Source organism: Artemia franciscana, chromosome 1, assembly GCF_032884065.1.
Source record: "Artemia franciscana chromosome 1, ASM3288406v1, whole genome shotgun sequence".
Lineage (NCBI taxonomy): Eukaryota > Metazoa > Arthropoda > Branchiopoda > Anostraca > Artemiidae > Artemia > Artemia franciscana.
In genome coordinates this window covers 61,951,804-61,978,339 of record NC_088863.1, presented here as the reverse complement: position 1 = coordinate 61,978,339, position 26,536 = coordinate 61,951,804, and the positions used below count along the sequence as shown (strand labels likewise).

General features: G+C 36.6%; 1 protein-coding gene across 1 annotated transcript in view; it reads right to left on the bottom strand.

Annotated features, from left to right (window-relative positions):
• The window catches only part of LOC136036187 (uncharacterized), an 83,937-nt gene that overhangs the window by 38,514 nt on the left and 18,887 nt on the right, over positions 1-26,536 (bottom strand). The window contains exons 3-4 of the mRNA XM_065718302.1: positions 22,712-23,497; positions 18,332-18,438 (exon numbers count right to left, since the gene is read on the bottom strand). Coding sequence (XP_065574374.1) covers positions 18,332-18,438; positions 22,712-23,497 — 893 coding nt within the window. The remainder of the gene's footprint in view (positions 1-18,331; positions 18,439-22,711; positions 23,498-26,536) is intronic.

The following is a 26,536-nucleotide window of genomic DNA, read 5'->3' as shown; positions in this document are numbered from 1 at the left end:
AAACATTACCTATAATACCTAGATCAACTTCTGCAGACGAAATGAATGCTTGCCTGAAAAATTCTAATTTATGGGCCCACGTAAAAACACTAAAATTATCTACAAATATGCGTGTCCGATTGCAAAATGATGACTCTGGTCAAACATTTTCAGATCAATTGCTGGCAATTGGAAACGGAAAGCTCCCAGTAGACTCAATTTCAGGACGTATACAACTACCTGCTGATTTCTGTAATTTAGTGACGTCCAAAAATGAATTGATTGAAAAAGTATTTCCGAATATTCTAAAAAATTATAAAAATAATAAATGGCTAAGTGAAAGAGCGATTCTCGCACCCAAAAATATAGACGTCCACGAAATCAACAATATTGTTTTGACCAAGATTCGAGACCAGGCAATCCTTTACAAGTCAGTCGACACAGTTTTGAAACCAAATGAAGCGGTTAATTATCCATCTGAATTTTTAAATTCCGTGGATCTTTCAGGGTTTCCACCACACGTGCTACAATTAAAAATAGGCGTACCAATAATACTTTTAAGAAATATCAACCCACCAAAGCTTTGCAATGGCACGCGACTTGCCGTAAAAAAAAACAATGGAAAACGTAATAGAGGCCACAATCTTGACAGGGCCTTTTGAGGGTGAGGCTGTTCTTATTCCTCGCATTCCCATGATTCCAACGGATCTGCCTTTTCATTTTAAAAGATTGCAATTCCCAATTCGATTAGCATTTGCAATCTCCATTAACAAAGCTCAAGGTCAATCATTAGAAAAATGTGGTATAGATCATAGTACTGATTGTTTTTCCCATGGACAATTGTACGTTGCATGTTCGAGGGTCGGTAAACCTGACAATCTATTTGTATGCAGCGACAATTGGACAGCGAGGAATGTTGTATTATGAGTTGCTCGTTAAACGCATAAGTTATGGTCTGAACCCAGAAAAATTTCGTTCCTGCTTTGCAGAATTTTCGTCACATTCTCCGTTTGCATTGCTGATAAACACTACGTTGACAAAGGCGATATAGAGGCAAAACTGCCTATTGGCAATTAAATCATGAACGAGTTGTGTGTATGCATGTTTGTTTGTTTGTAAAAAGAGCGTTTGCATATGACGTCATTATTAGTACATACGGCTTTGTATATGCACAGACAATGGGAAAGCCAAGAATGTTGTATATTCGCAATTTTTACGTAGTTTGAAACACATATATAAATCTATCTATATTCACAGGTGGGACACAGGGACACAACTACAATGGCGCGTAACTAATATGGAACGTAACGACTTACGCGCGCGGGGGGGCTTGAGGGGGCGTGAAGCGCCCCACAAACTAGGTGTTGGGGTGGCGCGAAGCGCCACCCCAGCAGCTAGTATGGAATAAATTCCGCTCATTTGGGGCTTTACTTTCGTAATTCATTTACTTTCATAATAACAGCGTAGACCAGAAATATTTCAAGAAATCAAGAGGGATTAAATATCACTTTAATATTTCGATCCGTTTTTCAGGTCATTTGGAATAAATTCTGCTCGTTTTGGTGTTTAATGTTACTCCTTACTTTCATGATAACAGCGTAGACAAGAAATATTCCAGAAATCAAGATATAGAATATAAATTTCACATTTTTAACATGTTTTTGTACCCCCCCTCCCCAAAAAAAACAACAACAAAAAACAAACAAATGTCCTGGATATGGCCCATGGGATTATATATCAATTTCTACCTCCCCTCGTCTCTCCCTTAGAACTATAAATATATTTATCTGAAGGCTCAATTAGTGTTGGGATGTTTTGGAATTGTAACGCACCCTTTAAGGCATTTCCATCGCTCTCTAATTAAAAAACAATTAGGGAGACTCATTGAACGTGTTTGAAGCCCTTATATGCAAATATTTAGAATTGTAAAACGAGAGGGAATTTACCTTAGGGAAGGAGGGAGATACCTTATTTCCCCCAGGGCCGTATCCAGGACTTTTGTTTGAGGTGTAAATTCTTCTTGGGGGGGGGGAGTTGGTAGAATAATTTTTTTAAATGTATAAAAAATTGGAAAATCCTATTTAATCTCCTTTGATTTTTGGGAACTTTTCTGGTCTACGCTTTTATTATGAAAGTGAAGAGTAACATTAAACCTATAATTTAATCCGTATAGGAAGGGGACTGCCACTCCTCATCCCCACCTGTGCTTCATGGTCGTAAAAACTTCAGAGGATGCTCATTCGATCAGAAATTGAGATTTCTGGTCCTTTTTTAGAAGCCTAAAGTGATTGGAGATAAACCTTCCGCCGGGGGCATTTTTCGGGGCGTAAATGCCTAGATCCAGATTCAGCGTATCAGACAATCCTACTGTTGAAGTTTAAAGCTTCTATCTGCAAATACGTGGAAGTTTGTATTTTTGTGCCTCTTTAAAGAGGCGAACCACGACAATGTTAAGCGATCTTCCAGTGGTCACAGAGGGATGGGGAGGGATGCATTTCGTAGCCCGAGCTCCAACTAAGAAACTGCCAAATATCATCCCCCTCCGACTTTTCCTTCATAGGGAAAATCTGGCACAAAATTTCGACCCACCAACCCCCCTCCCCTTTAACGTTGTCCGATCGGGCTGAAATTCACAAGTTAAGGTTCTCTAGGAACCAGGAGCTTATCCGCGAAATTTCAGCTCGATCCGATAACTCCTTCCCTGTTTTCCAGAAACCACGCATAGCCACTTAATGTTCATTTTCTTTTTTTTTCGCCACGCTTAGAGGTCACAACCGACATCAGATCTGGGTGTACGAAGACTCATTCGACGCGGGATTCTCCGAGTAATTTTTCTAAAAAGTTTCGTCGGAAAATCTTAACCCCCCGATTTTCTAGCTTAGAAAAACCCATTTCCCCATAAAAGCCCATGTTAATTTTTGAAATTCTTAAAAGTTATTTAAAAGTTATATTTATACACATGCAGGTATTTCGACTTCAAACATGCCCGGTTAGCTCAGTCGGTAGAGCGTGGGACTTTTAATCCTAAGGTCAAGGGTTCAAGTCCCTTATCGGGCGGTTTTTTTTTCACAAAATATGAAAAAAACTTCGTTTTCTTAAAGAGTTAAAGAGGCTGCGTCCCAAAGTCGAACCTCAAAACGTACAGGAATTAGGAGAGGCAGTCCTAATTCCTGTACGAGGAGTACAGGAATTATTAAATTACATCCACCATGGATTGTAGAAAAATGTAGAGAAATAATATGAAAAAAACTTCGTTTTCTTAAAGAGTTAAAGAGGCTGCGTCCCAAAGTCGAACCTTAAAACGTACAGGAATTAGGAGAGGCAGTTGGGGGGCTGCCGCCCCCCAAACCCCACGCTTTTAAAGACTCTTTTGTACAGGTTTTTTGTTTTATTAATTAAAAGAGGGCCTTTCCGAAGCCAAGCGCGGGGGGTTAGGGGGCAGCATCCCCCCACAACAAAAAACCTGTACAAAAGAGTTTAAAAGCGGGTGGTTTGGGGGGCGGCAGCCCCCAACTGCTCTTTAAGAAAACGAAGTTTTTTTCATATTATCAGAAGAAAGATCGCGGATGCGTTTTTATTTGTTTTTATTTTCAGGGGTAATCATATCTAACCAAAAGTCCTAGAGCATTGGTAAAGGGCTCATTTGAGTGGAAATGAAAAATTCTAACGTCCTTTTTATTTGACCAAAAATATTGGAGGACAACTAGCCTCCCGCGGGCAAAATATTGAGATTAAATTTTTATTCAGCATAGTTGAAAAGTTTCAAAACTATGTCTTTGAAGATAACATGACCATCTCCCCAGCCCCTGGCGATATGTCTAAGATATAAAATTTTATAATTTTTTACATATAGTATTTCTTATTGGGAACCATACAGACGTTTTTCAGGGGGGGGGGATTTCGTGCTTGTGGTGTGTTTCTATGGGGATAATTTTCTGTGTGGACGGAAATTTGCTCGGGCGAACTTTCCAGGAGATATTTATTTGACAGGATTCCCGTACGAAACTCTTTTTATTTGGTTAGTTTTCTCTTTGCGTACTCAAGTTTGCATGTGGAGATGCTCTGGGGAAAATTTCCAGCATGTTTGGACATCCGAGAATTTTTTTGCAGAGGACCTGGGCTGGGGGGGGGGGGGCTTCCGGAGTATTGGGAAATGCCGAGAAGAATTTTTGAGGCTGAATATTCTGCAATGAATTTTACGTGGGGGAGTAACTTTCAGGAAGGATGGAGTCACCTGGAAGGGATTTTAAATGAGAGGAAGTTTCGATGGAGGAGTTTTCCGCAAAGGGCGGGAATTTTTCAATGACGACCGGGACACAGGGAATATAAATGACGACCGGGACACAGGGACACAACTACAGTGGGGACGCCGGGGGGCACAGGGGGATATATAATGACGACGGGGACATAGGGAATGTTCGATTAGCAATCACCATCAACAAAGCTCAAGGGCAATCATTAGAATCATGAGCTATAACTAAAAAAACTAAAAAAAAGGTAAAAAACTCAAAACTAAAAAAAAGACCCATTCAAAAACGAATGTATATACAGACCGGGACACCGGGACACAAATGACGACCGGGACACCGGGAAACAAGGAATATAAGTGACGCCCGGGACACTCAAAGAGAAATCACAGACTGGGACACCGGGACACAAATGACGACCGGGACACAGGAAATATAAATGACGACCGGGACACAGTGACACAACTACAACGGGGACGCCGGGGGCACAGGGGGATATATAAATGACGACGGCGACACAGGGAATGGTCGATTAGCAATCACCATCAACAAAGCTCAAGGGCAATCATTAGAATCATGAGGTATAGATCTGAATACGGATTGTTTTCCCATGGACCATTATATGTTGCATGTTCAAGAGTCGGTAAACCTGACAATCTATTTATATGCACAGACAATGGGACAGCAAAGAATGTTGTATATTCGCAAGTTTTACGTAGTTAAACTATATATATAATATATATATATATATATATATATATATATATATATATATATATATATATATATATATATATATATCTATATATATAAAAATAAGTTGTCTGTCTGTGGATCAGGTGACGTCATGTTTCTGTGTCGGCTGACGTCATGAAATTAGTTGTCAGGTGACGTCATGTTTCTGTGTCGGCTGACGTCATGAAATTAGTTGTCGTCATTTTTGCTTTGACGGTGACGTCATTCAAGTTATATAAGACATATGTTCACGTAGAAATCTATTAATGTTTAAGTTTACAATGACTGATGAAGATGCTCAAAGAGTCTATGCCAAAAAACTTGCTGCTGATAGTTCCTCGGCACGCTTTCTTTTCTGACTTTCTCTATCAGCAGCAAGTTTTTTGGCATAGACTCTTTGACCATCTTCATCAGTCATTGTAAACTTAAACATTAATAGATTTCTACGTGAACATATGTCTTATATAACTTGAATGACGTCACCGTCAAAGCAAAAATGACTATTCCCTGTGTCCCGGGTCCCGGTCGTCATTTGTATCCCGGTGTCCCGGTCTGTATATACATTCGTTTTTTAGTTTTGTTTTTCTCCTTTATTTTTTTCCTTTTTTTTTCTTTTTTAGCTTATTTAGATTTTTAGATTTTTTAGTTTTTTTATTAGTTTTTAGTTTTTTTTTCTTTTTAGTTTTTTTGTCCCGGTCGTCATTTATATTCCCTGTGTCCCGGTCGTCATTTGTATCCCGGTGTACCGGAGTTGTGTCCCTGTGTCCCGGTCGTCATTTATATTCCCTGTGTCCCGGGTCCCGGTCGTCATTTGTATCCCGGTGTCCCGGTCTGTATATACATTCGTTTTTTAGTTTTGTTTTTCTCCTTTATTTTTTTCCTTTTTTTTTCTTTTTTAGCTTATTTAGATTTTTAGATTTTTTAGTTTTTTTATTAGTTTTTAGTTTTTTTTTCTTTTTAGTTTTTTTGTCCCGGTCGTCATTTATATCCCCCTGTTTCCCCCGGGTCGTCATTTATACTCCCTGTGTCCCGGTGCTTTGTTGATTGCTAATCGAACATTCCTTTTGTCCTGGTCGCTTTCTCTTTGAGTGTCGTCATTTATTTTTTTCTTTTTTAGTTCTTTTAGTTTTTACCTTTTTTAGTTTTTTTTAGTTTTTAGTTTTTTTAGTTTTTTACCTTTTTTTAGTTTTTTTAGTTTTTTTTAGTTTTTTAGCTTTTTTATTTTTTTTTATTAGTTTTTAGTTTTTTTGTAGTTTTTGCCTTTTTTTTAGTTTTTTTAGTTTTTTAGCTTTTTTATTAGTTTTTAGTTTTTTTTGTAGTTTTTGCCTTTTTTTAGTTTTTTTAGTTTTTTAGCTTTTTTATTTTTTTTATTAGTTTTTAGTTTTTTTTGTAGTTTTTGCCTTTTTTTTCTCTTTGAGTGTCGTCATTTATTAGTTTTTTCCTTTTTTTTTTTAGTTTTTTATTGGTTTTTACCTTTATTTTAGCTTATTTTTCAGTTTTTTCCTTTTTTTTAGTTTTTTTTATTTTTTATTTTTTTTAGTTTTTTACCTTTTTTTAGTTTTTTTAGTTTTTTAGCTTTTTTACTTTTTTTATTAGTTTTTAGTTTTTTTTGTAGTTTTTGCCTTTTTTTAGTTTTTTCAGTTTTTTTTTTAGTTTTTTATTGGTTTTTACCTTTATAGTTTTTTTAGTTTTTTAGCTTTTTTATTTTTTTTATTAGTTTTTAGTTTTTTTTGTAGTTTTTGCCTTTTTTTAGTTTTTTTCAGTTTTGACGTCACCTGATCCAGTTTTTTCAGGTGACGTCACCTGACACATCCATCCATCCATCCACAGACAACTTATTTTTATATATATAGATATATATATATATATATATCTATCTATATTCACAGGTGGGACATAGGGACACAACTACAATGGCGCGTATCTAATATGGCGCGTAACGACTTACGCGCGCGGGGGGGCTTGGGGGGGGGCGCGAATATATATATATATATATATATATATATATATATATATATATATATATATATATATATATATATATATATATATATATATATATATATATATATATATATATATATATATATATATATATATATATATAGTTTTCAGTCCAGAACCAATAAAGCTATTATGTAAACATCAAAAATATTTATGTTGTCTGAGCAATAATTTTTAGGTTTTATTTCAAAATAGAAAATTACCTGAATATTTTAGAATTAGTTTTGTTTTTTGTTAGGTTCCTGCTATTCAACGCGTGACTTCAACTCGTCACGAATTAGTGAAAATTATAAGATGTCTACTTGGAATAATTATGTTGAAAGTGCTCAAAGAGCTACTCAAAGAGTCTATGCCAAAAAACTTGCGGCTGATAGAGAAAGTAAGAAAAGAAAGCGTGCCGAGGAATCTCAAGAACAGCAAGAAAACAGGCTTGCGGCTGATAGAGAAAGTAAGAGAAGAAAGCGTGCCGAGGAATCAAAAGAACAGCGAGAAAACAGGCTTGCGGCTGATAGAGAAGGTGAGAACAGAAAGCGTGCCGAGGAATCACAAGAGTAACGTGAAAACAGGCTTGCGGCTTCAAAAGATAATGCCAAGAGAAAGCGTGCCGAGGAATCAGAGCAACCTGAAAGTTATCGCCTGGCATTCAGGTACAGCCCAGTCGATGATTATAGCTTGAGTGGATGTGTTCAAATCGGGACTATGTCTAAAATTTGTTCCTATTGCAAGGCCTTGAAATTCAATGGTGAAACAATGGGAATGTGTTGCGCCTCAGGAAAAGTTAAACTTCCTCTATTGGCTGCACCACCAGAGCCATTGAAGACTTTCCTTACTGGAACTACGTCAGAATCTAAGCGTTTTTTGTCAAAAATCAGAAAATACAACTCATGTTTCCAAATGACGTCGTTTGGAGCCCAAATCGAAAATCCAGATCAATTTATGTCTACTTTCAAAGTAAAAGGGCAAATTTATCATAGAGCAGGGTCCCTTCTACCATTCTCAGGCGAGAATCATAAATTTTTACAATTGTACTTCATCAGTGATAGAAATTCTGAATTGAATGCACGTTGCGAAATTTCTCCCAACGTTGAAAGGACTATCGTTTCCCAATTGCAACATCTTTTCCACGAAAATAATAATTTAGTGCGTCTGTTCAAAACAGCCATCGATTTGATGCCTACTGATACGCATAAAATTGTTATTTCCGCTGACAAAACGCCTCCTGGCCAACATGTGCGTAGATACAATGCTCCAACTATCGACGAAGTGGCAATCGTTATGGTCGGTGATCAGTTTTTACCTCGAGACATTATTCTTCATAAGCAAAACGCTCAGTTGTTAAGAATTGCTGAAACTCATCGATGCTACGATGCCCTACAATATCCTATCATTTTTTGGGATGGAGCCGACGGTTATCACTTTAATATTAAATTGATGAATCCAGCCACTAACAAAGAAATGAATAAGAAATGCAGTGCAATGCATTATTATTCCTATAGACTAATGATTCGGCAGGATGAAGAAAATTATATTTTAAAATGCCGTGAATTGTTTCACCAATTCGTCGTTGATATGTATGCTAAAATTGAATCAGAACGTTTGCTATATATACGCCTGAATCAGACCAAGCTCCGCTCTGAACAATACATTCATTTGCGAGATGCAGTTATAAATGATGGTAATATCACAAACGTTGGAAGATTAACAATTTTACCTTCGTCATATGCTGGCAGTCCCCGTCATATGCGTGAATATGCTCAAGATGCTATTGCGTATGTTCGTCTCTATGGTCGTCCAGATTTATTTATTACATTTACATGTAATCAATCTTGGGACGAGATACTGCAGCTTTTACTTCAAGGACAATCGGCGGTTCATAGACATGACATTACGGCCCGTGTCTTCCGGCAAAAGTTGAAATCACTGATAAACTACATAGTAAAACTTGAAGTGTTTGGGTCAGTGCGATGCTGGATGTACTCAGTGGAATGGCAAAAACGAGGTTTGCCACACGCACATATACTAATCTGGCTACATAAAAAAATTACTTCGAACGAAATTAATGATGTGATTTCCGCTGAAATACCTGATGAAAATGTCGATAAGGGGTTACATGATATTATTGTAAAAAATATGATACATGGACCTTGCGGTGCACTGAACGAAAATTCACCATGCATGGCCAAAGGAAGGTGCACACAGCAATATCCTCGACTTTTAGTATCCAACACAATTACTGGCAATGATGGTTACCCACAGTATAGAAGAAGATCTACTGAAGATGGCGGTAAAACAGCAATAATAAAGAAGCGTTACGGTACCACCATCGAAGTAGATAACCAGTGGGTTGTTCCATATTCCCCATTATTATCAAAAACATTTAATGCACACATAAACGTTGAATACTGTAACTCCGTAAAGGCAATCAAATACATATGTAAATACGTCAACAAAGGCAGTGACATGGCAGTTTTTGGCTTGCAGCCCGAAATCAAAGATATCGACGAAATCGTACAATATCAGGCTGGAAGATACATAAGCAGTAATGAAGCTGTTTGGCAAATTCTTTCATTTCCGATACATGAACGTAGTCCAGCTGTTGTTCACTTAGCGGTACATTTACAGAATGGTCAACGTGTTTGTTTCTCGGAAACCAACGTGCAACAAAGAGCCCTGAATCCACCGGATACAAAGTTAACCGGTTTCTTTTCGCTTTGCAAAAATGATTCTTTTGCAAAAAAACTGCTGTATACTGAAGAGCTTCGTATTACACGTGGAATACTAAAAATAAAGTATTTGAACGTCGAAAACAGGGTAAGTCATTCGACGGCCAACCTACCATCTTCAAAGATACCACGATAGGAAGACTCTACACCGTTCACCCCAATCAACATGAATGCTTCTTTCTACGCCTGCTTTTGGTGAATGTCCCCGGTCCGACATCCTTTGAGTATTTGAGGACTGTAAATGGTACTATACATGACACTTACCGTAGTGCATGCCAAGCTCTGAATTTATTGGAGAATGACCAACACTGGGATAACTGCATCAATGACGCGTGCGAAACGTCAACCCCAAGTCAAATTCGTGCATTGTTTGGCATCATTTTAACAACTTGCTCTACATCAGCTCCTACAGAGTTATGGGAAAAATATAAGTCAAAAATGTCCGAAGATATACTCCATAGAAAACAGTTAGAGACGTCAGATATGACTTTTGATTTTACATCAGAAATTTATAACTACACTTTAGTTGTTATAGAAGATTTGTGCGTACGTATGGCAAACAAACCTCTTCAGGATTTGGGAATGCCTTCACCTAACCGTATCGCTGTTGTTTCGACATGTGTAGAATTGGATCGTGAACAAAGTTATAGTACGAGTGATCTATTGTCGTATGTACAAAATAACATTTCCAAGTTAACGTCAGAACAAAAAGACATTTATGATACGATAATGCATTGTGTCGATAACAGCGTTGGTGAAATTTTCTTTTTGGATGCGCCAGGAGGTACTGGTAAAACGTTTGTGATAAAACTGATTCTGGCATCAATTCGATCAAAAAATGATATAGCGTTGGCAATTGCGGCGTCCGGAATAGCCGCAACATTGCTGCCTGGTGGAAGAACTGCTCATTCCGCTTTGAAATTGCCTCTGAACTTGCATTCTACAGAAACTCCCACGTGCAATATTTCCAAATCATCTGGGATGGGTAAAGTATTGCAGCAATGCAAACTTATTATTTGGGATGAGTGCACAATGGCACACAAAAAATTGCTCGAGGCTCTGGATCAATGCTTGAAAGATTTGCGAGGGAAGTCGAAACCCTTTGGCAGCACATTAATATTGCTTGCGGGAGATTTCAGGCAAACATTACCTATAATACCTAGATCAACTCCTGCAGACGAAATGAATGCTTGCCTGAAAAATTGTAATTTATGGGCACACGTAAAAACATTAAAATTAACTACAAATATGCGTGTCCGATTGCAAAACGATGACTCTTCTTTTTTCTTTTTGAATGTGCCAGGAGGTACTAGTAAAACGTTTGTGATAAAACTGATTCTGGCATCAATTCGATCAAAAAATGATATGGTGTTGGCAATTGCGTCGTCCGGAATAGCCGCAACATTGCCGCCTGGTGGAAGAACTGCTCATTCCGCTTTGAAATTGCCTCTGAATTTGCATTCTACAGAAACTCCCACGTGCAATATTTCCAAATCATCCGGGATGGGTAAAGTATTGCAGCAATGCAAACTTATTATTTGGAATGAGTGCACAATGGCACACAAAAAATTGCTCGAGGCTCTGGATCAATGCTTGAAAGATTTGAGAGGGAAGTCAAAACCCTTTGGTAGCACATTAATATTTCTTGCGGGAGATTTCAGGCAAACATTACCTATAATACCTAGATCAACTCCTGCAGACGAAATGAATGCTTGCCTGAAAAATTCTAATTTATGGGCACACGTAAAAATATTAAAATTAACTACAAATATCCGTGTCCGATTGCAAAACGATGACTCTGGTCAAACATTTTCAGATCAATTGCTGGCAATTGGAAACGGAAAGGGTAGACTCAATTTCAGGACGTATACAACTACCTGCTGATTTCTGTAATTTAGTGACGTCCAAAAATGAATTGATTGAAAAAGTATTTCCGAATATTCTAAGAAATTATAAAAATAATAAATGGCTAAGTGAAAGAGCGATTCTCGCACCCAAAACTATAGACGTCTACGAAATCAACAATATTGTTTTCACCAAGATTCGAGACCAGGCAGTCCTTTACAAGTCAGTCGACACAGTTTTGGAACCAAATGAAGCGGTTAATTATCCATCTGAATTTTTAAATTCCATAGATCTTTCAGGGTTTCCACCACACGTGCTACAACTAAAAATAGGCGTACCAATAATACTTTTAAGAAATATCAACCCGCCAAAGCTTTGCAATGGCACGCGACTTGCCGTAAAAAAAAAAACAATGGAAAACCTAATAGAGGCCACAATCTTGACAGGGCCTTTTGAGGGTGAGGCTGTTCTTATTCCTCGCATTCCCATGATTCCAACAGATCTGCCTTTTCAATTTAAAAGATTGCAATTCCCAATTCGATTAGCATTTGCAATCACCAATAACAAAGCTCAAGGTCAATCATTAGAAAAATGTGGTATAGATCTTAATATTGATTGTTTTTCCCATGGACAATTGTACGTTGCATGTTCGAGGGTCGGTAAACCAGACAATCTATTTATATGCAGCGACAATTGGACAGCGAAGAATGTTGTATATTCGCAAGTTTTACGCAGTTAATTTGTATTGTATCTATCTATCTATCTATCTATCTATATAAAAACGAGTTGTATGTATGCATGTTTATTTGTTTGTAAAAAGAGCGTTTGCATATGACGTCATTATTAGTACATACGGCTTTGTATTTGCACAGACAATGGGAAAGCCAAGATTGTTGTATATTCGCAATTTTTACGTAGTTTAACTCCTGCAGACGAAATGAATGCATGCCTGAAAAATTCTAATTTATGGGCACACGTAAAAATATTAAAATTAACTACAAATATGCGCAACCGATTGCAAAACGATGACTCTGGTCAAACATTTTCAGATCAATTGCTGGCAATTGGAAACGGAAAGCTCCCAGTAGACTCAATTTCAGGACGTATACAACTACCTGCTGATTTTTGTAATTTAGTGACGTCCAAAAATGAATTGATTGAAAAAGTATTTCCGAATATTCTAAAAAATTATAAAAATAATAAATGGCTAAGTGAAAGAGCGATTCTCGCACCCAAAAATATAGACGTCCACGAAATCAACAATATTGTTTTGACCAAGATTCGAGACCAGGCAGTCCTTTACAAGTCAGTCGACACAGTTTTGGAACCAAATGAAGCGGTTAATTATCCATCTGAATTTTTAAATTCCATAAATCCTACAGGGTTTCTACCACACGTGCTACAACTAAAAATAGGCGTACCAATAATACTTTTAAGAAATATCAACCCACCAAAGCTTTGCAATGGCACGCGACTTGCCGCAAAAAAAACATGGAAAACCTAATAGAGGCCACAATCTTGACAGGGCCTTTTGAGGGTGAGGCTGTTCTTGTTCCTCGCATTCCCATGATTCCAACGGATCTGCCTTTTCAATTTAAAAGATTGCAATTCCCAATTCGATTAGCATTTGCAATCACCATTAACAAAGCTCAAGGTCAATCATTAGAAAAATGTGGTATGGAACTTAATACTGATTGTTTTTCCCATGGACAATTGTACGTCGCATGTTCGAGGGTCGGTAAACCTGACAATCTATTTATATGCAGCGACAATTGGACTGCGAAGAATGTTGTATATTCGCAAGGCTTACGCTTTTAATTTGTATTGTATCTATCTATCTATCTATCTATATAAAAACGAGTTGTGTGTATGCATGTTTGTTTGTTTGTAAAAAGAGCGTTTGCATATGACGTCATTATTAGTACATACGGCTTTGTATATGCACAGACAATGGGAAAGCCAAGAATGCTGTATATTCGCAATTTTTACGTAGTTTGAAACACATATATAAATCTATCTATATTCACAGGTGGGACACAGGGACACAACTACAATGGCGCGTAACTAATATGGCGCATAACGACTTGCGCGCACGGGGGGGCTTGGGGGGCGCGAGGCACCACCCCAACAGTTTGTATATATATATATATATATATATATATATATATATATATATATATATATATATATATATATATCTATATATATAAAAATAAGTTGTCTGTGTGTGTATGTGTCTGTCGAGTGACGTCATGTTTGTGTGTCGACTGACGTCATGTTTTCGACTGACGAAATTACAGACCGGGACATCGGGACACAAATGACTACCGGCACATAGGGAAAATAAATGACAACCGGGACACCGGCACATAGGGAATATAAATGACGACCGGAACACTCAAAGAGAAAGCGACCGGGACACAAGGAATGTTCGATTAGCAATCACCATCAACAAAGCACCGGGACACAAATGACGACCGGGACACAGGGAGTATAAATGACGACCAGGACATAAGGAAAAAAAACTAAAAAAACAAAAAAAAGGTTAAAAACTACAAAAAAAACTAAAAAGAAAAAAAAAATAATAAAAAAAAACTAAAAAAGCTAAAAAACTAAAAAAAACTAAAAAAGAAAAAAAATAAAAAACGAAAAAAATGAAAAATAAAGGAGGAAAACAAAACTAAAAAAAAAATATAAAAAAAACTAAAAAGAAAAAAGAAAAAAAAATAAAAAAACTAAAAAAAAGTAAAAACCAAAAAAAACTAAAAAGAAAAAAGGGGAAAAATCATACTATGATTTTTCACACTATGCTAATCACAACGGGGACGCCGGGGGCACAGGCGGGATATATAAATGACGACCGAGACACAGGGATTGTTCGAATAGAAATTACAGACCGGGACACCGGGACAAAAATGACGACCGGGACACCAGGACACAGGGAATATAAATGACGACCGGGACACTCAAAGAGAAATTACAAACTGGGACACCGGGACACAAATGACGACCGGGACACAGGGAATATAAATGACGACCGGGACACAGGGACACACCATTAGAATAATGAGGTATAGATCTGAATTCAGATTGTTTTTCCCATGGACAATTATATGTTGCATGTTCAAGAGTCAGTAAACTCTTGAACAGAGTTCAAGAGTCAGTGCATGTCTCAAGAATCAGTTGGTGGGGCGTGAAGCGCCCCACCAACTAGGTGTTGGGGTGGTGCGAAGCGCCACCCCAACAGCTAGTTTTATATGTAAAAATTAGCTGATGGGGTGGCGCTTCACGCCACCCCAACACCTAGTTGGTAGGGCGCTTCGCGCCCTCCCAAGCCCCCCGCGCGCGTAATTCGTTACGCGCAATATTAGTTACGCGCCATTGTAGTTGTATCCCTGTGTCCCACCTGTGAATATAGATAGATTTATATATGTGTTTCAAACTACGAAAAAATTGCGAATATACAACATTCTTGGCTTTCCCATTTTCTGTGCATATACAAAGCCGTATGTACTAATAATGACGTCATATGCAAACGCTCTTTTTACAAACAAACAAACATGCATACACACAACTCGTTTTTATATAGATAGATAGATAGATAGATACAATACAAATTAACTGCATAAAACTTGCGAATATACAACATTCTTCGCTGTCCAATTGTTGCTGCATATAAATAGATTGTCAGGTTTACCGACCCTCAAACATGCAACGTACAATTGTCCATGGGAAAAACAATCAGTATTAAGATCTATACCACATTTTTCTAATGATTGACCTTGAGCTTTGTTAATGGTGATTGCAAATGCTAATCGAATTGGGAATTGCAATCTTTTAAATTGAAAAGGCAGATCCGTTGGAATCATGGGATTGCGAGGAATAAGAACAGCCTCACCCTCAAAAGGCCCTGTCAAGATTGTGGCCTCTATTAGGTTTTCCATTGGTTTTTTTTTCTTACGGCAAGTCGCGTGCCATTGCAAAGCTTTGGTGGGTTGATATTTCTTAAAAGTATTATTGGTACGCCTATTTTTAATTGTAGCACGTGTGGTGGAAACCCTGAAGGATCTATGGAATTTAAAAATTCAGATGGATAATTAACCGCTTCATTTGGTTCCAAAACTGTGTCGACTGACTTGTAAAGGACTGCCTGGTCTCGAATCTTGGTCAAAACAATGTTGTTGATTTCGTGGACGTCTATATTTTTGGGTGCGAGAATCGCTCTTTCACTTAGCCATTTATTATTTTTTTAATTTTTTAGAATATTCGGAAATACTTTTTCAATCAATTCATTTTTGGACGTCACTAAATTACAGAAATCAGCAGGTAGTTGTATACATCCTGAAATTTAGTCTACTGGGAGCTTTCCGTTTCCAATTGCCAGCAATTGATCTGAAAATCTTTGACCAGAGTCTTGCGAATATACAACATTCTTGGCTTTCCCATTGTCTGTGCATATACAAAGCCGTATGTACTAATAATGACGTCATATGCAAACGCTCCCTCGAACATGCAACGTACAATTGTCCATGGGAAAAACAATCAGTATTAAGATCAATACCACATTTATCTAAAGATTGACCTTGAGCTTTGTTAATGGTGATTGCAAATGCTAATCGAATTGGGTATTGCAATCTTTTAAATTGAAAAGGCAGATCCGTTGGAATCATGGGAATGCGAGGAATAAGAACAGCCTCACCCTCAAAAGGCCCTGTCAAGATTGTGGCCTCTATTAGGTTTTACATTGTTTTTTTTTACGGCAAGTCGCGTGCCATTGCAAAGCTTTGGTGGGTTGATATTTCTTAAAAGTATTATTGGTACGCCTATTTTTAGTTATAGCACGTGTGGTGAAAACCCTGAAAGATCTATGGAATTTAAAAATTCAGATGGATAATTAACCGCTTCATTTGGTTCCAAAACTGTTTCGACTGACTTGTAAAGGACTGCCCCGTCTCGAATCTTGGTCAAAACAATATTGTTGATTTTGTGGACGTCTATATTTTTGGGTGCGAGAATCGCTCTTTCACTTAGCCATTTATAATTTTTATAATTTTTTAGAATATTCGGAAATACTTTTTCAATCAATTCATTTTTGGACGTCAGTAAATTACAGAAATCAGCAGGTAGTTGTATACGTCCTGAAATTGAGTCTACTGAGAGCTTTCCGTTTCCAATTGCCAGCAATTGATCTGAAAATGTTTAACAAGAGTCATCGTTTTGCAATCGGACACGCATATTTGTAGTTAATTTTAATATTTTTACGTGTGCCCATAAATTAGAATTTTTCAGGCAAGCATTCATTTCCATGCTGTTCTTTTGATTCCTCGGCACGCTTTCTTTTCTGACTTTCTCTATCAGCAGCAAGTTTTTTGGCATAGACTCTTTGAGCATCTTCATCGGCTTTTGCCATTGTAAGTTCATCAGTCATTTTAAACTTAAACATTAATAGATTTCTACGTGAACATATATGTCTTAAATATCTTTAATGACGTCACCGTCATAGCAAAAATGACGACAACTAACTTCATGACGTCAGTCGACACAGAAACATGACATCACCTTATCCAGAGACAGACAACTTATTTTTATATATATAGATAGATAGATATACCGACTCCATTTTCGACCTCAAATTTAAAAGACTGCCGTCATTATCGTCTAGAATATATCAAAGGTGCAGCCAATACCAAAATTCTAAGGCGGAAGTAGGATTGCTTATTAATTTGGACAATTTTATTCATTCCTGTTTCAAATTCTTTTGTTCACATTCTCAAAGAAAATGAGCAAGAATGAAAAGTACCATAAGTGCATTTTTGGCAAAAAACACCATAATGCCTTTTTTGGAATTTCTTCTAACTTCGGAGTTGTTTTTTTCTTCATTAAATGAGTTGTCCTGCGGTAGCACAGTGGTTTTGACCTCAGATTGGTGATACAGGAATAAGAGCTGGCTGTAGTAAGATGCTGCAGAGCCGAAGTAATGGTCTTAGCAGTCAAGAAGTGATGGTAATCAAATAACTTATATATTTATTTCTTATTCAAAATTCAGATCAGACACTTTTTACTACTGTTATTTGATAATTACATTAATTAAACTAATTTTGCCTTACTATTTCACTCCAGAAGTTACAAGAAATTCCAAACGCTAGATGATATTGAGAATTTTATTCTCAAGTCTTATAAATGCTCTTTGTACAGTCTCATTCCAGTCTCTTATACAGTACTGATAAGATGAAAATGAGGTTCGTATCTATTTATTCTAAAAACAAAATTGTCAACTGAAAACAAGGAGCAAGATTAAAACTTAAAATAAACGAAAATTATTCCTTATAAGAAGGAGTCTGCCCCGTCCTCGACCCTCTCACTCTTAACAATGAAGCCCTTTCGTCAGGTATAATGAGGGTTCATGCCATCCCCAGAAAAATATTTATTAGACCTTTCGACTATGCGGAATCAAATAGCCATTTCAAAATGTTGATTGGGGAAAATTGGCTGGGGGATGGGCTAGTTACCCTCCTATCTTTTTGATCACTGAAGAAGGACACTCGAACTTTGTATTTTCGTTTGAAAGAGCCCTCTTCTGGTCTTTTAGAAGCTTGGAAAAGTACTCAGTAAAATCGTAAAATCAATCTAAGACCCAACATAGATTTTAGTTCTGTTTATTTTGATAATTTCCTGTTATGCTCACATCAAGTTCTGGCTCATGTCCAATGCTTTCAAATTCACGTTTTATAGCCCTCTAATATTATGTGAATTTATTTTTAGTTTAAAAGAGGTACATAAACTTAAAATGTAAATTACCTTGGATTCAAGCCAAGAATCAATCGTATGGTTAAAGGAAATAAATTTTTGCACGACTCACACCCTTGGTTGGATGTGGTTGGGAGCTTGAACAGGTCAATCCACTTCTAAAATATTTTCAGAAAATATTATGTTTCCATGGAAGTAAATCTATTTCCCTCCAATTTCTTTTCCTTTGAATGCCTATTCCTCTATCTTAAATAATAATATTCCTTCTTGTTTTTAATTAGTTATGGCATATAAATATTTTAGGAGTTTAAATACCAACTCCCCGAAGCATTTCGGGACATAGTTAATCATAATTTGGTTGTGCTGAGAAATGGTGGCAGGTGCCCTACAATTGTTGCCTTAGTGTAAGAATAATTTATGAAGCTTGATTCAATCTTGCCATATATTATCAAAGAAATATAATTACATCTAAAGCCATAGACACCATTGTGCGCTTTTTAGCCATAGAGCCTCTAACGAAGCCAGATGTATGAGTTATTTTTTTTTGCATATTTTGACAATTGTTATTGAATTTTTATATAACTTCGCTATTTTCTAGATCGTCATTAATATAGAATTGAGCGTTTAAATCAATGTTGAATTTTACTCTTACGCCATTGGAAAGCCTGAAAATTCAAATTCTAAGGGAAGAAATAAACGGTTGATTTGTTCCAGTTCCTTACGACACAAAATACATCTATATATTACTGATCTTTTTTGAAAAGTCTTTCTTTAGTTGGTTTTTCTTTCCATCGAGTCAAAGTGCCAATTTCGTAGAAAAGTAAAAAGAGAAATTCTTGTAAACTATAAAATCAACAAACAAAGAACAAAAATTTAGCTAAGATTCTGTTAAAACAATTGAAAGAAGCTGTGGCTTTAGCAATATCTAAAACTATTTCGTTAAACACATAATTGGCTACATTTACATCTTTCTCCATGAATGTTCTTCAATTTTATAGGTTGTATTTGCATTTCTGGAAATAATATCATCAGTTAGAATAAAGAATTGAAGGTTCAAATTAAAAAAAAATAGTTTATTAGGACATTTTTTTGTATAATTAGGGAGGATCAAAATACGGTAAAAGTAGATTTAAATTTTTCGTAGAAGATTACATTTAAAATAATAAAAATCCATCAAACAATATGAAAAAAATACATTCTTGCTGATAGTTGATTAACTGAAATATTCTTAATTTTATCAATCAAGGGGCTAAAAAGATACAAAAAGTAAAATTTATGCAATATTTGTAAGTTTTTGATAACTTCTCGAACACAAAACAACGTTTGCAAACTTTACCCACAAGGATAAATCCTGTTTGTCACCTCCCCTCCTCGTTAAAATTTTCTGTTGACTCTTTCCATCCCCCTCTGGCATTTTCTGGTAATGTTGTCAAGCGTCTAAAATATTTTTCTCATTTTTCTAGGGTGCCAGTTTTAGTAAAGAATTAACCAGCTTTAGGCAACCTGGAACTTCTTGGATTAAAGAACTAGCAAGCTCTATGCTCAATCTTGGATCCCAAAAGGCATCACATGTGTAGCGATGACCTGATTTTACTCAGAGTAATAATTACTTTATCGTGCAACTGTAAATTGTTTATGAGTTTTATGTTATTTTTTTTGTTTTTGTCGCTCGGTAGACTTGATATATAAGATTAAGTACAAATTAAACAAAATAAAACACATTAAGGTCTCTCCTACCCCTGTGGAGCCACCCTGATCAAAGGGGTTTTCTCTTCTATATAGGTAAGATTTTTTTAAACACCCAACCATTTCAAAAGATGAGAGTTTACCATAATCATCTTGAATGATTACTATTTATTTGTTTTAAATTTACTATTAGTTCAATTGTTATGGATAAAATTTTCTCGGTGGAGTATTGTAGAGCACGCAACCCAAAACCTCTTGTATCTCATTTTTATTCTTCTTCTTATTATTATTATTTACAAGCTGTTGGCTATATATATATATATATATATATATATATATATATATATATATATATATATATATATATACATATATATATATATATATATATATATATATATATATATATATATATATCTCTTCTATATATATATATATAAAAATAAGTTGTCTGTGTGTGTGTGTGTGTCTGTCGAGTGACGTCATGTTTCTGTGTCGACTGACGTCATGTTTTCGACTGACGAAATTACAGACCGGGACATCAGGACACAAATGACGACCGGGACACCGGCACATCTATCTATTATCTATATCTATATATATAAAAATAAGTTGTCTGTCTATGTGTTTGTCTGTCAGGTGACGTCATGTTTGTGTGATGACTGACGTCATGAAGTTAGTTGTCGTCATTTTTGCTATGACGGTGACGTCATTAAAGATATTTAAGACATGCGTTCACGTAGAAATCTATTAATGTTTAACTTTAAAATGACTGATAAACTTACAATGGCAACAGCCGAGGAAGATGCTCAAAGAGTCTATGCCAAAAAACTTGCTGCTGATAGAGAAAGTCAGAAAAGAAAGCGTGCCGAGTAATCAAAAGAACAGCAAGGAAACAGGCTTGAGGCTGATAGAGAAAGAAAGAACAGAAAGCGTGCCGAGGAACTACCAGAGCAACGCGAAAGCAGACTTGCTGCTAAAAGAGAAAGTGAAAAAAGAAGGCGTGCCGAGGAACTACCAGAGCAACATGAAACCAAACCAATTACTGGGATTGGAAACGGAAAGCTCCCAGTAGACTCGATTTCAGGAAGTATACAACTACCTGCTGATTTCTGTAATTTAGTGACGTCCAAAAATGAATTGATTGAAAAAGTATTTCCGAATATTCTAAAAAATTATAAAAATAATAAATGGCTAAGTGAAAGAGCGATTCTCGCACCCAAAAATATAAACGTCCACGAAAGCAACAATATTGTTTTGACCAAGATTCGAGACCAGGCAGTCCTTTACAAGTCAGACGACACAGTTTTGGAACCAAATGAAGCGGTTAATTATCCATCTGAATTTTTAAATTCCGTGGATCTTTCAGGGTTTCCACCACACGTGCTACAACTAAAAATAGGCGTACCGATAATTCTTTCAAGAAATATCAACCCACCAAAGCTTTGTAATGGCACTCGACTTGCCGTAAAAAAAAACAATGGAAAACCTAATAGAGGCCACAATCTTGACAGGGCCTTTTGAGGGTGAGGCTGTTCTTATTCCTCGCATTCCCATGATTCCAACGGATCTGCCTTTTCAATTTAAAATATTATCCATGCGCCCTATAATTAAATACTATTTATGAAAACAAGACAAAAGCAAAATTTAGGGGAATGTTATCTCAATTCTCTGATCTGGTTTATATGATACATCATTTATGTGCGGTTATATATATTTACAGACCGAGTATTAAGGAAGAGTTTATTGAATTTTCCTGTGGGGGCCCTGTGTCCCAGTCGTCATTTGTGTCCCGGTATCCCAGTTTGTAATTTCTCTTTGAGTGTCCCGGTCGTCATTTGTGTCCCGGTCTGTAATTTCTATTCGAACAATCCCTGTGTCCCGGTCGTCATTTATATATCCCGCCTGTGCCCCGGCGTCCCCGTTGTAGTTGTGTCCCTATGTCCTGGTCGTCATTTATATTCCCTGTGTCCCGGTTGTGATTTGTGTCCGGGTTTCCCAGTCTGTAATTTCTCTTTGAGGTTCCCGGTCGTCATTTATATTCCCTGTGTCCCGGTCGTCATTTTCGTCCCGGTGTCCCGGTATTTAATTTCATCAGCTGACAAACATGACGTCAGTCGACAAACAACTTCATGACGCATACAGCTCAATCCTTATAATGACGTCATTCGACAAACATGACGTCAGTCGACACACAAACATGACGTCACTCGACACACACACACAAACAGATAACTTATTTATATATATATATATATATATATATATATATATATATATATATATATATATATATATATATATATATATATATATATATATATATATATATATATATATATATATATATATATATATACTCTTGTTATTAAAACTCTGCTTGCATACGTCACACTTGTACGGCTTCTCACCAGTGTGGATCCTCACATGTTGAATGAAATTAATATTTTGTGAAAAGCTTTTATTACATGTTTTGCACTTGAATGGCTTTTTATCAGTGTGGGTTCTCGTGTGTTTGGCTTTTCACCGTTGTGGGATCTCAAGTGATTGGTAAGAATAGTCTTTTTAATAAAACTCTGCTTGCATACGTCACACTTGAATGGCTTCTCACCAGTGTGGATCCTCACATGTTGAATTGCATGGATATTGTGAGAAAAACTCTTGTTACTTTTATGGCTTTTAACCCATTCGGGTTTTCATATGTTGGTTGAGAGTATACCAGCGACTAAAACTGTGGTCGCAAACCTTACACTTGAATGGCTTTTCACTGGTGTGGGTTCTCCCATGTGCCGAAAGATTACTCTTGCTATTAAAACTCTGCTTGCATACGTCACACTTGAATGGCTTCTCACCATTGTGGATCCTCACGTGTTGAATGAGATTAATATTTTCACCAGTGTGGATCCTCACGTGTTGAATGAGATTAATATTTTGAGAAAAGCTCTTATTACATGTATTGCACTTGTATGGCTTTTCACCAGTGTGGGTTCTCAAGTGATCGGTAAGAGTAGACTTTCTATTAAAACTCTGCTTGCATACGTCACACTTGTATGGCTTTTCACCGGTGTGGGTTCTCAAGTGATCGGTAAGAGTAGACTTTCTATTGAAACTCTGCTTGCATACGTCACACTTGTACGGCTTCTCACCAGTGTGGATCCTCACATGTTGAATGAGATTAATATTTTGAGTAAAGCTCTTATTACATGTATTACACTTGAATGGCTTCTCACCAGTGTGGATCCTCACATGTTGAATGAGATTATTATTTTGAGAAAAGCTCTTATTACATGTATTGCACTTGTATGGCTTTTCACCAGTGTGGGTTCTCAAGTGATCGGTAAGAGTAGACTTTCTATTAAAACTCTGCTTGCATACGTCACACTTGTATGGCTTTTCACCGGTGTGGGTTCTCAAGTGATCGGTAAGAGTAGACTTTCTATTAAAACTCTGCTTGCATACGTCACACTTGTACGGCTTCTCACCAGTGTGGATCCTCAGATGTTGAATGAGATTAATATTTTGAGAAAAGCTCTTATTACATGTATTGCACTTGTATGGCTTTTCACTAGCTCAGTTTCAGTACACTCCGTCAGAAAACGATTGGACTGATCGGTTTCATTTGCTAATATAATTGTATGATCCAAGGCTTGTTCATTCATTGAATTCATCCTAGAGGGTTCAAATTTGTAAGCTTAATCACGTTTCCAGTTTGTTTTATCTAACAAAAAAACAAACTAATTTTAAAGTTTACAGGTATTTTTCTAGTTGGAATTTAAAATTTAAATTATTGCTCAGACACCACAAATATTTCTGCAGTTCACATAATAATTTAGGAGTTGTGAACTGAACTTAAAAATTTTTTCATATTGTTTTTCTTGTTTTAAATAGAGATTGCATGAACCTTTAACAAAAGAAATTCGGTAATGATATTTTTGGAATATGAAGTGAAAATGGTATACCTATGCTGCTCAGGATTTTTTATTCTTTTAGAATAACAACATTTTTTGACTCGTTTTTCTTCTAATTTAAAACACTTTTTAAACTTTTGGCTACTATGGATTTACACCCACTTTTGGTTTACACACCCATCCTTACGAGCTCTGCTCTCTGGTGGTTGTTTGGTTTTCCTGAAATTGGTACTTCCCCTTTTTCAAAAAATCATATTCATAATCCTCCGTAACTTATTTCTAACTTCAGAGCCACTATATGTAAGAAAATCATTTACCACAATTTCAGTACCTGGAACCTTATTATTTGTCATTACTTTTAGTACTCCCGATAATTCTTCCTGACAAAACAAATATTCACTCAACTCCAAGTTATCACATTTTTTTATTTTCTTCTTTATCTTTTCGTGCAAGTGTATCGTGGTTTAACACATTCTCAAAATGTCCCGCCCCATCTCTTTTTAACTCTTTCCTTATCATCAATTGTGACCCCATGGATAAAATTGCTGAGGATCTGGAAGATGTGGCTAGACGAGATAATAATAAAATATTATACTGGCATGTTAATAAATTGAAAGGGAGTAGCCAACCGGACTAGTCCCAGTTAAAGATAGAAATGGGGCCACAATTAGTGATAAGGAAAAAGTTAAAGAAAGATGGGTGGAACATTTTGAGAATTTGCTAAACCGAGATACAGGTGCAGGAAAAGATATAGATGAAAATGAAAAAGTTTGTGATACCTTGGATGTGAAGGAAAATTTGTTTAGTGAGGAGGAATTAGCGACAGTACTAAAAGGATTAAAAAATATTAAGGCTCCAGGTGCTGATAGTATGATTAATGAGTTTCTTAAATATGGTGGCTCAGAATTTAGAAATAAGCTACTGAAGATTATGAACATGATTTTTGTAAAGGGGGAAGTACCCAACGATTTTAGGAAAACCTTAATTAAACCACTGTATAAGAAAGGTGACAAGAGTGAGTGTCGTAATTATCGAGGCATTAGTCTGGTCTCTGTAGGTAGCAAACTACTGAGCAATATCATACTTTTTAGACTGAGAGACGCTGTAGACGAGGTTTTAAGGGAAGAACAATGTGGTTTTTTAAGAGGTAGAGGATGTTTCGACCAAGTTTTCACTCTTAGGTTAATAATTGAGAAGTCTCTTCGTTGTCAAACACCTTTGGTCCTCAGTTTTATTGATTATGAGCGAGCTTTCGATTATGTTGATAGAAGAGCGTTAACAAAGGTCTTATCGTTATATGGTATACCATAAAAATACATTAAAGTGATTTGTGCTATGTAAGAGAATAATACCGCTGCGGTTAAGGTAGGAAATGAGGTTAGCAGCTGGTTTTGTATTAAATCAGGAGTTAAGCAGGGTTGTGTTCTATTCCTTTTATATGGATCATTTTGATGGACTTCTTCTTAAGGAGCACAGGAAAGGCAATTGGAGACTACGGAATTAAATGGGGAGGAAGAACGCTGCTGGACTTAGATTATGCTGATGATTTAAGCATATTAGATGAAAGTTTGAGCAAAATGAATGAAGTTTTAGAGGTTTTGCGAGTTCAGGGTGCTAAAATAGGCTTGAAAATTAATGTTAAGAAGACTAAGTCACTAAGGCTAGGAATAAGTGAAGATGAACAGGTAACATTAGGTAACGAAAAGATTGATCAGGTTGGGAGCTTCATTTACCTTGGTAGTATTATTAGTGAAGATGGCGGGAGCAGTGAAGATGTTAAAAGTACAATAGCTAAGGCTCAGGGTGTTTTTTCACAGTTAAAAAAAATTTGGAAGAATAGAAAGATAAGTCTGCAAACCAAGATTAGAATATTGGAAGCTACAGTAATGACAGTGATCGAATATGGTTCTGAAGCATGGGCGCTCCGAAAAGCAGATGAAAATTTAGTAGATTTTTTCCAGAGAAATTGCCAACGGATTGTTCTGGGCACCCGACTGACTTGCCGTATTTCAAACAGTAGGCTGTACGAAAAATATGGCTCAATCCCGCTTTCTAGGGCTATAATGAAAGAAAGGTTTAGATGGCTTGGCCACTTTCTACGGATGAAGGATGACAGGTTACCGATGATTGTCCTTTTTGTCTAACCGTCTGGGGCTACACAGAAAGCAAATCCTCCTGTTCTGGGTTGGGAGGATGTCATAAATAAAGATTTAAGGGAAATGGGAACTTCCTAGGAGGGTGTAAAGAGGGAGGCTTTAAATAGATTAGGTTGGAAGAGGAGCATTCGTAGTTGTGTTGGCCTCAGGCAGCTTGGTGCTGCAGTGAGTTATTATTAGTAGTAGTAGTATTCCTATCTCTAACTGGGACAGGTCCAGATTGACTGCTCCCTCTCAATTTATTAACATGTCAGTACAATAATTTACTATTATGCCATCTAGCTGCCTCTTCTAGATCCAAGGTAATGTTATCAATTACCTCCACTTCACAACTCCTTTGTGCATATTTTAAAGCTTTCTCCACTTTGACAACATTTGTTTTGTTTTCATATGATCTGTCACTCAGATTATTCTTGCACAATCCCCTTCTCCTCTCTATTAAACGTATTTTCTTCGCTAATATTCCTAGCTACAATCTTAACTCTTTTCCCTAAGACACCATAAGC